The sequence below is a fragment of the Myxine glutinosa genome, chromosome 1 (genome assembly GCF_964187855.1).
Source record: "Myxine glutinosa chromosome 1, kmMyxGlut1.1, whole genome shotgun sequence".
Classification (NCBI taxonomy): Eukaryota; Metazoa; Chordata; class Myxini; order Myxiniformes; family Myxinidae; genus Myxine; species Myxine glutinosa.
In genome coordinates, this window is record NC_136261.1 from 211,240,981 (window position 1) to 211,253,480 (window position 12,500).

General features: G+C 45.8%; 1 protein-coding gene across 2 annotated transcripts in view; it reads left to right on the forward strand.

Moving 5' to 3' along the window:
* PSME3 (proteasome activator subunit 3) overlaps positions 1-12,500 on the forward strand; it is an 83,183-nt gene that overhangs the window by 20,725 nt on the left and 49,958 nt on the right. For both annotated transcript variants that reach the window (XR_013624280.1, XM_078783116.1), the window contains exon 4: positions 1,806-1,910. Coding sequence is in view for 1 of the 2 variants with exons in the window: in XM_078783116.1 (XP_078639242.1) it covers positions 1,806-1,910 (105 nt within the window). In the remaining variant the exon portion in view is untranslated. The remainder of the gene's footprint in view (positions 1-1,805; positions 1,911-12,500) is intronic.

The window sequence follows — 12,500 nt, forward strand, 5'->3', positions numbered from 1 at the left end:
GGAAATTATGGATGGACTGAAGGAAAAGATGAACACTTGGAAGGAATGTATGGAGACAAAAGGTCTGAAGGTGAATATCGGAAAGACGAAGGTGATGGCAAGTGGTAAAGCATGTGGTGAGGTGGAAAGAACTGGGAAGTGGCCCTGTGCTGTGTGTAGGAAGGGTGTCGGAGTGAACTCCATTCAATGTACAATGTGCGCTGAGTGGGTTCATCAAAAATGTTGTGGTCTGAGAGGGTCATTAACCAGTGTGGCAGCTACATTCAAGTGTAAGGTGTGCACAGAGGGAGCTGCAGATGGAGGAGATGTTGAGTTGGATCTTGGAGACGGCATGAAGCTGGAAGGTGTGAAAACATTTTGCTACCTCGGAGACATGCTGAATGGAGAAGGTGGATCAGACTCGGCAACAGTTGCTCGAGTGAGATGTGCATGGAAGAAGTTTCGGGAACTGAGTGGCGTTCTGATGATGAGGGGAGTGTCGTTGAAGCTGAAGGGAAAGGTGTATGCTGCATGTGTGAGAAGTGTTATGATTTATGGGAGCGAGACATGGGTCATGAACGTAGAGCAGCAACGAAGGTTGGAAAGGGTGGAAATGCGAATGGTTCGACGGATGTGCGGAGTATCGTTGAGAGAGAGGAAGACAAATGATGAATTGCGAAAGATGATGGGAATAGAGCCTGTGATTGATGCTGTGAAGATGAACAGGTTGAGATGGTTTGGTCATGTGTTGAGGAAGGATGAAAGTGACTGGTTGAGAAGAGTGATGGAAATGAATGTAGAAGGAAGCAGAGGACGGGGAAGACCGAGAAAGACTTGGCTAAATATGGTGGAAGAAGAAATGCGGGCAAGGGGGTTAACAAGGAGAGATGCAGAAAATAGGGCAAAATTGAGAATATTGTCATGGGGACCGCAAGGCTAACCCCCGCTCTAGCAGGGAAAATGGCCTTTAAAATGCATGTTGTTGTTGGAGTGGTGTAAAGCTTGCCGCCATTGGACTCTGGAGCAGTGGAAATGCGTTCTCTGGAGTGATGAATCATGCTTTACCATCTGGCAGTCCGACGGACGAATCTGAGTTTGGCGGTTGCCAGGCGAACGCTACCTACCCGAATGCATAGTGCCAACTTTAAAGTTTGGTGGAGTAGGAATAATGGTCTGGGGCTGTTTTTCATGGTTTGGGCTAGGTCCTTTAGTTGCAGTGAAGGGAAATGTTAACGCTACAGCATACAATGACATTCGAGACGATTGTGTGCTTCCAACTTTGTGGCAACAGTTTGGGGAAGGCCCTCTCCTGTTTCAGCATGACAATGCCCCCGTGCACAAAGCGAGGTCCATACAGAAATGGTTTGTCGAGATCGGTGTGGAAGAACTTGACTGGCCTGCACAGACCCCTGACCTCAGCCCCATCGAACACCTTTGGGATGAATTGCAACACCGACTGCGAGCCAGGCCTAATCGCCCAACATTGTTATTACATATGACTTGTGAAAACCAGTTCAGTTCAATGAAACATGGCTTGTGAAGTATCATTTGGGAATAAGTTGTCAGCATGTTTTTGCTTCATAGACATAACCTGTGTTTTTTGGGGGGGGTTTTTTGCGGGAGCGATCGAGTCAGCGGTCTGTGGCCTATACACCACTCAAATGAAGCGATGCATCAGAAGAATGTGTTGCACGCTTGTAACAAGATTGCCCATATGACGAGTATTCTGCGAGTAATGTCAATTACAGCAGACTTTAGCTTACATGTTGTAATTTGCAATTGAATAAAATTTCCATGCCTTCACAACATATTCTCTTGTTCTACAGGAAGACATTCTGAATGTCACGGACTTGTCAACGCTTCATTCAGAGCTCAACATTCCTATCCCAGATCCAATTGTATTGAGTAACAACCATGATGGAATTGACAATGTGAGTATATTTGACTTTAAGTTCTTCAATTACATCAGTATAATGGGATACTATGTACAGTGCATTCAGAAAGTATTCAGACCCCTTCACTTTTTTCACATTTTGTTATGTTGCAGCCTTATGCTGAAATCGTTTAAATTCATTTTTTCCCTCATCAATCCACACTCAATACCCCATAATGACAAAGAGAAAACAGGATTTTAGAAAGTTTTGCAAATTTATTAAAAAGAAAAAACTGAAATATCACATTGACATAAGTATTCAGACCCTTTGCTATGACACTTGAAATTTAGCTCAGGTACCTCCAATTTCTCTTGATCATCTTTGAGATGTTTCTACACCTTGATTGGAGTCCACCTGTGGTAAATTCAATTGATTGGACATGATTTGGAAAGGCACACACCTGTCTATATAAGGTCTCACAGCTGACAATGCATATCAGAGAAAAAACCAAGCCATAAGGTCGAAGGAACTGCCTGCAGCGCTCAGAGACAGGATTGTGTCAAGGCACAGATCTGGGGAAGCCGACAAAAAAATTTATGCTGCATTGAAGGTTCCCAAGAGCACAGCGGCCTCCATAATTCTTAAATGGAAGAAGCTTGGAACAACCAGGACTCTTCCTATGGCTGGCCGCCCGGCCAAACTGAGCAATCGGGAGAGAAGGGCCTTGGTAAGAGAGCTGACCAAGAACCCGAAGGTCACTCTGGCTGAGCTCCAGAGATCCTGTGTGCAGATGGGAGAAACTTCCAGAAGGACACCCATCACTGCAACACTCCACTGATCTGGGCTTTATGGCAGAGTGGCCAGACGGAGGCCTCTCCTCAGTGAAAGACACATGAAAGCTCGCTTGGAGTTTGCAAAAAATGCACCTGAAGGATTCTCAGACTGTGAGAAACAAGATTCTGTGGTCTGCTGAAACCAAGATTTAACTGTTGGGCTTCCGAACTATTTTTACTGTTGGAACTGTTGGGCAAGATGTATATATATATATATATATATATATATATATATATATATATATATATATATATATATATATATACAGTGGGACCTCTAAATCCGAATTTAATTCGTTCCAGCGGCAGTTCGGATTGGGAAAAGTTCGGAATTAGAAACTATTTTCCTCATAAGAAATAATGGAAAGTGAATTAATCGGTTCCTGGACCCCAAAAACCCATTATCAAGACACTGTTAACTGCAAATACACATGATTCAAGGTAAAATAAGATGAGTAAATGCCCTCAATATCAAATAATAATAATAATAAAAACAAGAAATAAATGTACTGACATGAAAATAACTGCATTTACCTTAGTGGAGAGTTCTGATGGTGCATGTGGAAGCTGGAGAGGAGGAAGGAGGGAGAGGGTTTTATTGCTTGGAAGGTGAGGCACCTTCCAAGCTAACATCAGATGACTGTGCTTCTGGTGTTTGCTCTCTTTGTCTCTTAACACCACTTGTAGAGGGTTGGGGCTCATTAGGCTTGCTTTCTTTAGAGAACCACCTCTCCAAAGTTGCCTGGTGTTGGCGACTATTCTTAATTTTGCTGAAGTGGTCAATCACATTGTCACTGAACAAGTTAATGCTCCTGTTAACCACTGCTTTATTAGGGTGCCACTTTTCAACAATGGCCTGTGTTTTTGACCAATGGAAGCACAGTTCTCTAATTTCAGCACTGGAAATATGAACGACGCTCGCGGGCGGGAAATATGAACGACGCTAACGCTATGTTGGCGGTTCGGTTATAGAAATACATTCGGAATTAGGGACAAAATTTTCTCGAATTTACGGTTCGGAATTAGAGTAGTTCGAGATGAGGGGCGTTCGGAATTAGGGGTCACTACTGTATATATATATATAATGCCAAGTCTGTGTATATATATATATACAGACTTGGCATTTAATATGGAATATTTTTTTTGTGGGGGTGAACTTACTCTTCAAGATGACTTAGAACCAAAAGTTCATTGGAATTATGTTGAAATTATTCTAGGTTTTGTTAATGTGACCTTTAAAAGAAACAAAACCACATTTGACATTTCAAAACAAATAAATTGATCCTTGAAAGTGATGTAAACTGGTATCGAACTCAATTCATGGACAGTACTATGTTAAACTTCTGTACGTTTTCCAGAAGTATCTCTTTATTTTGCACATTAGCCAAAAACATTTTCAACAAAAACAAAAGTTAAATTACGACTGGGATTACGGACAGTAAAATTACAGTTCAGTACTTCGTGTAACCCCCACGAGCATTCAGGAGAGCACGTACATGTTGAGGCATGCTGTTCATGAGATTTGGCAAGGTTTGGACAGGAATCGCTTGCCATGCAGTAACAATAGCCTGCTGCAATTCATGCACAAAGGTTGGCTGCTGGTCCAAGTGGTCGATTTGACGCGTTAATTCTGCACACAAGTTCTCTATCGGATTCATATCCGGGGACATGGCAGGCCACTCCATATGCTCTACACCACGGTCAGCAAGAAAGTGTTGGATCATGCGAGCACGATGAGGCCGTGCATTGTCATCTTGGAAGACAACGTTTCCTCGAAATGCTGCACGAGCAAATGGAAGCAATGTTTCTTCCAGAATGGCCCTGTGCTTGGACTGGTTGAGGTTTCCATTCAGAACAACCAGGTCAGTTTTGCCCCCTACATGAAAAGCAGCCCAAACGGTCACCCCACCACCTCCAGCTTGGACTCTTGGCACTATACAATCTTCGTGGTAGGCTTCATGCACTTGTCTGCGCACTCGGACGCGACCATCTTGACGATAGACCAGAAATCTAGACTCGTCACTGAAGATCACGTGATTCCAGTGTCCTGGCTGCCATTGACGGTGCTCTCTGGCCCACTGCAATCGGCGCTGGCGGTGTTGTCTGGTCAGGCGTGGCTTTCTCAGGGGACGCCTGGCACGATAGCCTGCTTGAACCAGTCGTTGGTTGACTCGCCTTCTGGATACAGGCACATTTGTCAGTTGCTGCCACTCAGCCCTAAGCCGATTAGCTGACTTGGTACGGCCATTGCGGACTAACCGGTGCAGCTGGCGATCATCCCTCCTTGTGGTTCTGCGGGGACGTCCTGGCCTCGGTATTGGAGTAGGGACACCCCTCTGAGCATTTCGTTTCAGGATCTTTGACACCTGACCTTGAGTGATGCCATACTGCCGAGCAATAGCATGCTGTTTCATGCCGTAATTTCGTAAAGCCACCACTCCATGACAAACAGGCATTGTCGAGTTGACGGACCATCTCCAGAGGAAGCGGCAATAACTTTTGGAGACGTGCAGCAGTTGTTTTCCACTAATACAGAACGCAACAACCATTGTATACCCGACTGTGAAGCCAATCATCAAATGCACCTGTCCGTACATTTTGCCACGCCACCTGTGATATAATCCTGTGGTTGACTTCTTGCTGCGACAGACAATCAGTGACATGGTTCTTTTAACAAATAAATCACCAAAGTGTAAAAGAAACTCACCAGATTGATATCCTGAGTTAAGAAAGTAAACCTAAGTCAAGAAAAAAAAGATATTCCATATTAAATGCCAAGTCTGTATATATATATATATATATATATTGTTATGAATTTGAGAATTGTGTTTTTTTGTGTGTTGTAAAATATCACCCTCCTTCCTCCATTCAGTGTATAAAGGTCAAAGGTCGTGCCCGTAGTTATTCCATATACAATCACGTAGCCAATCATAGATTTCCTTTGTTCAGTAGTTATCTCCTTATTATGTGTATTAGGTTAAGGCTGTGTCGTCCATTAATTAATACTGCATTGCACCGAAGTGGAATAAGGTAGATTCCCTGCACATCCCCCCTTTCGTCAATTGCCAACTGCATTGGGCGGTTTGCTGCATTCTGCTGCTGCTGTGGGTTGTGGTGTTTTCGCTGCAAGACTCCATTAGCCACGAGGTCATCTCGGAGCAGAAGGTGGGAGGAGTCGGCCCAGCGCCGGGAACAAGGCGTGGCCTTGCCAACGCCTCCTCTAAGGGCGGGATCGGTGAGCCCTCGCGACCAATCAGGGCCGAGGCGAGCTCACCGATGGGCGTGTCCTGGAGGCTGGCGGCTTGATCGCCCGAGGCGATATATAAACGCGCGCGGAAGCCTTTGCAAGAAGTTCAAGAGGGAGGAGTCCAGAGAGGAGTTAAAGAGAGTTCAAGAGAGTCCAAGGAGTCCTGAGAGCAAGCATTGAAAGAGAGTCCAAGGAGTCCTGAGAGCAAGCATTGAGAGAGAGTCCTGGGAGCAAGCAAGAGGAGTACCACGAGCAGTACCAGCAGCTTTAAACTCCACCAAGCAGCGTTGGCTCCACCAGGCAGCTTTAACTCGACCGGCGGAGCTCGTCCCGCGGCAGCTCGCACGACCGCAGCTTGGGCGTTGACGGCGGTGCCGACCGTGGCCGCGGAGGAACGGAGCTGCCGCTCCCGGCCCGACCGTGACCCAGTGTGCTCGTTGTCTGTCTTTGTCTTGACCATGGGGTATAAGTAGGGCTGTCAACCGAGCCGAGACCGGGACGAAATCCCGGCGGTTTCGGCTTTCGAGACGGTCTCGGGACGGTCCCGAGATAAATTGATTGACGCAATTTCTCGGTAAAAAAATCCCGGTTAAAATTCCAACTTCTTGCAGATATTTTCCATAATAGAGGCCTTTATTGAGCCTTGCTTTCATTACTCTGCTTCTGCACAAGCATCATTTTTCGCAAGTGCAGCTGAACTGACACAAACGATGACAGATAAAGTAAACTCACTGTTCCAGGATTTTCCCCTTGTCAACAAACAATGCACTGCAAACGAATCCGAATTCGGAATCCGGATCTTCCCCAACATCTAATCATGTCGTCCTTGTCACACACGCTGCATCTCCACAAAATTTCGTCCGAATCAGTCCACAACTTTTTGAGATATTGTGTTCACAAACAAACGGACAGACAGGAGTGAAAACATAACCTCCATCCACCTTTGGTGGCGGAAGTAACGACATCAGGATGAAGGTCACAATGAAAATCCGCCGCATCGCGGCTTCATTTAAACCGTTAAATCCTTCCGCTGTATCACTCCGCCTCGCCCCGCTGCGGTCACGTGTCCGTCCTTGGAGACGAGTTACGGAATGTGGTTGCTATGGTCTTTTGCACATTAATATCGAGGGACTCGCTCGAGCCCCGTGAATGGAGGGACGATGTTTATTTAGATTAAAAACACGTTTATAACGGATTATTCTACACACAATGTATTAATATAAGTACAATACATTATGTAGTTTTATGAAATGAGTTTTTGATGAACGTTTATGTTTAATTGCAACGCTAAATCTATAAATTGTAAGAATCCCTCAGGGTTTGGTGTGATGGTTTGAATGTGAAAGTATTTTGGTTATCTTATCTCCACTTTAGGCCTGATAAGTTGATTACGTTTACTTTAGTCACAGAGTCAAAATAAGGAGGGGGGGGGGGGGGGTGATCACTACACCGCCTGCTTTATAATTTACTAGCAGAAGTACCCGGCATTGCCGGGCGGGGGAGGGGAGGGGGGGGGGGGGGGGGGGGGGGAGCGAGCCCCTTGGCGATCACAACTCACAAAATGATAATGAAACTCCAACCGGGACTCGAATATGCCTGGGCAGAAACATTTTCTCCCTCTCTCTGACATTCCGAGCAAGAAATTACACGACAATACAAACTGTAATGAGATAACCCGGTCCCATCGGTGGCCGATCATCTGCATGTAGGCGGTGTATTTTATTTCATCCCGGTAAATGGAAGCTAAGTCGGAATTTAAGTACTCGACATCAGAAATGAATTTTTTTCATTGTTGTTTATATATTGTAATGAAATTCCATAATTTTTGAAGCCTTATTTTTTTTATTTTTTTTATTTTTTTATTTTACTTTCCCGGGAACCGAGCCGATCCGAGATCCCGTTATGAAAATTGAAAATTTATCGAGACGGTTCCGAGACGGGATTTTGAATCTGGCTAACAGCACTAGGTATAAGTTAAGCCTGTTTAGTTAAGCTAGAGTTTCACTGTGTCCTTCTGGTCCGTCCCTCTTTTTGTCTTTATTTTCTTATTCTTCCTTCTCCCTTGGTTTCTTTTGATTGTACATAATAGTAGTAATAAATTATATTCGTATTTCCTACTTCTGTCCTCCTCTTCTTCACAATCCATCGTCTTTGTCTTTTCCCAATTGAAAACCTGTGGCACGATTTGGCCAACGTTCAAGGATCGGGTTTAGTCCTTGGTAATAGTTCGTGCCGCGGTTGCTAAAACCGCTCGGCAATTAACATCTGTCCGCGGTACGAGCAGGGCTGTGCCACCTACCTTTCCAGGGGTAGCTGGGCAGTGTCAGGGACCACGTCGGTCAGTTATAGAAGAGGGGATTAATCCCCCCTCTAAGGGGAACCGAGGCCGACGTTGGGTTCCGTAACAATATATATATATATATATATTGTTACGGACCGCGGATAGGATGTTGTTTTGCCGAGCGGATGGCGCCGCGGCCCTAACAGTTACCCCGACTAACCCGATTCCTGGGCGTTGGCCAAAATTGCGCCACAGATATTCAATATGGAAACCTCTAAAGCGACCGAATGTAAAGAGGAAGAAGAAGACGTACAGAAGAATAACAGGATTTATTATTTACACACACTAAAGCAAAAGGAGCAGTCAAGGTTATATACAGGGAAAATGGAAAAAGCAGGTGACACAGTGAAAATACTAGCTTAACTATACAAGCTTAACTTATTCCCTGGGACAAGACAAACAAAACAAACTCACGTACACAAGAAGGATGGAATGGCAGGAATGAATGCTGGAAGGAGGAATGGGAAGGTTCAGCTGGGGCAGATGGTTCGGGCTTGATCCCGCACGGGACGTCGGGCTGGACCTCGATGGCCACCGATGCCACCGCAATCTGGTTCTCGCGGGGTAACGGGTTGAAACTTCCTGGTGGAGTCAACGCTGCTTGTGGAGCCAAAGCTGCTGGTGGAGCCAACACTGCTGGTGGAGCCAAAACTGCTTCTCTGGCTCACCTCAGGACGCGTCTCCCTTCTTTCTCCGAGGGCTCGTCCCGACTAGTCTGCCGTCTCTATCGTCTGCTCGTGCCGCTGTGGGGATGTCGCGTGCTTTTGCCAGGACTCGTCTGAGGTGGGGGCGTCTTCTGCGGGTTATATATGCCACGCCCCTGAACCTTCGCGAACCTCCTTGATGTTTCTCTCCACACCCTCCCCAGCCAAACCCCTCGTTCTGGGTTGGTCGGCCAGGGCTGGTTCACTCCTCCCCTCTATGACGAGGTGGAGACACGCCATGTCTTCCCCGACCCGAGCACATGTTCAATGGCGGCAATTGCAGCAAACCGCCCAATTCAGTCGGCAAAGGATGCAAAAAGGGGAATGCAGTTGGTAATGTAGGCTTTGAGGGAATTGAAAGGGGATCTATCTTATGTAATTCAGTGCAATGGAGTATTACGTTAATGGAAGACAAATCCTTAGCCTAATACACATAATAAGGATATAACTGTCAACAAAGATATATGGTGTCCTGCCTGTATGTTTTATGGACTAACTACGGGAACGCCCTTTGATCTTTATACAACAACAATTGCAGGAAGGAGGGTGATATTTTACAACAATTCATAACACAACAACAACAAAAAAAACATTCTCATATCCACAACAATATATATATATATTGGAGCAATATATATATATATATATATATATATATATATATATATATATATATACACACACACACACACACACAAACACATACACACACATACACACACACACACAAACACATACACACACGTACACACACACATGTACACACATGCACATACATGCACATACATGCACACACATACACACATATACACACACACACACACACACATATATAAACACATACTCACACACACACACATATATATATATATATATATATACTACCAGAATCCGAGCCGTTAGCAATCGACTAACCCGATTCATAAGCGGTTCTGCCGAAATCGTGCCACAGGTACTCAATTAACAGAAATCACGAAAGCGATCGAATAAGAGAGGAAACCAAAGTAAAGGGAGAACAAAGATTTATTTACGACGTACAAAAACCTGAAGAGGAAACAAAAGAAGGGGCATTAGTCTAGTAGGAAGACTAGGTCCCCCTGCACCCCCCGGAGATATACTTCTAATCAGTGTTTCTAGATTGGAAAAAATGTGTAGAAAATGACTAGCTATGGCCCCAAGCTGAAAAAATGTCCCACATACCATTTTTATGCAAATTACTGCTGCAAATTTTATGCAAAATTATGCAAATTTTATGCAAATTTTTGATGAGGAGTAGAGTTGAGGGGTCTTTGAGGGCTTCATCGAGGTGCTCTCGGTTGCAAGACTGGGTCATTCTGAGAAGCACAGCAGGGTCAGAGATCATGATGTTCTCCTCCTCAGTGAATCTCTCCATCAACAGCCTCTCCATTGCCTCACACACTGTTTTGAGGCAAAAGAGGGACTTTGCGTAGGCCTTTCCACTGAGAACACCTTTGAGAGATCCACTTGTTACTAGTTGTGCCTCAAAGAGAATCTCTGCATATCCAGAACCACGCATCTTGTGTCCAGTGAGCATCCCGATGTAGTTCATGGATGTGTGGAAGGGTCCAATCGTTACTACATGACTAGCAAATTCATTTGGCCAGCGCCAGATGATGGGAAGGGCTTTCATGCAGACACCCAGATCAAATGTATTCAGGACCCATCTCTGACCCACCTCAGCAGTTGCTGCCTCGGAACGCTTCAGTAGCTCACGAACAACTGCGTTGTCTGTGATCGGTCTGTGCCTGGTGCCTGCATGGCATGGCAATGGCCTGCAGCCTGTGCCTGGGCTAGGGGGTTTCACCTCTGCAACTGGTTCTCCCCCACCCAGCAAATCAACAGTCGACTACTGCACGCCTATCCACCAACCGATCACAGACAACGCAGTTGTTCGTGAGCTACTGAAGCGTTCCGAGGCAGCAACTGCTGAGGTGGGTCAGAGATGGGTCCTGAATACATTTGATCTGGGTGTCTGCATGAAAGCCCTTCCCATCATCTGGCGCTGGCCAAATGAATTTGCTAGTCATGTAGTAACGATTGGACCCTTCCACACATCCATGAACTACATCGGGATGCTCACTGGACACAAGATGCGTGGTTCTGGATATGCAGAGATTCTCTTTGAGGCACAACTAGTAACAAGTGGATCTCTCAAAGGTGTTCTCAGTGGAAAGGCCTACGCAAAGTCCCTCTTTTGCCTCAAAACAGTGTGTGAGGCAATGGAGAGGCTGTTGATGGAGAGATTCACTGAGGAGGAGAACATCATGATCTCTGACCCTGCTGTGCTTCTCAGAATGACCCAGTCTTGCAACCGAGAGCACCTCGATGAAGCCCTCAAAGACCCCTCAACTCTACTCCTCATCAAAAATTTGCATTAAATTTGCATAAATTTGCATAAAATTTGCAGCAGTAATTTGCATAAAAATGGTATGTGGGACATTTTTTCAGCTTGGGGCCATAGCTAGTCATTTTCTACACATTTTTTCCAATCTAGAAACACTGATTAGAAGTATATCTCCGGGGGGTGCAGGGGGACCTAGTCTTCCTACTAGACTACATGTACAAGGGAAGAAGAAGAAGCAGACACATGGGCAAGCTGATACAGGCTTAACTTATCAAACGCCCAGCACAGAACAAACACACTTACACGAAAGGATGGAATGGCAGGGGTGGTATGGGAAGGCAGAGAAGGGTCCAGGCAGATGATGGCGTCGAGGTCCGGCTCCAAGCGCGCGCTCCGGTCCACGCTTTGGGGTCGAGGCGAAACCCGGCAAACAGCTCCGCGTGTCGTTGGATGCGACCGGACAATTATATAGCGGGTGAAAGCTGGTATGTTGCATACGCAAGTTAAATCTCTGCCAGTCAATCCCCGTGGCTCTCTTTCTGCCGCTCGCCTCTGCTTGCTCCAACCGACCTCCGACCTTGACCTCGACCTCTGTAAGTAGTCCGCGGCGGCGCTTGTACTGGCCGCCCGCGTATCAAGCCGCCTGCCTTTTGGAAACGCCCACCGGTGAGCTCGCCTCGGCCTTTGTTGGTCGCGAGGGCTCACCGGTCCCGCCCCTTGATGAGGCGTTGGCAAAGCCACGCCTTGTTCCGGGCGCTTGGCGGACTCCTCCCCCTTTCTTCTCCAAGACAACCGCGTGCGCAATGGCGGCGCACGGGTTGGAACATCACTCGCACCCTTTTGAAGGGAAAATGGGCCTACTCTTACTTGATTGATGCAACGCAATTCAACTATTGGAAACACATGGCCTTACCTGAAACACAGAATAATGAAATAACTATAGAGAGGTCCTATGATTTGCTACGTGTTGCAATGTGGACTAACTAAGGTCCGGATATATATATACACATACATACATACACACATATACACATATACACAGATATACAAACACACACACACACACACACATACATACATACATACATACACATGCAGACACACACACACACATATGCATATATATACACACACACACACACACATATGTATATATA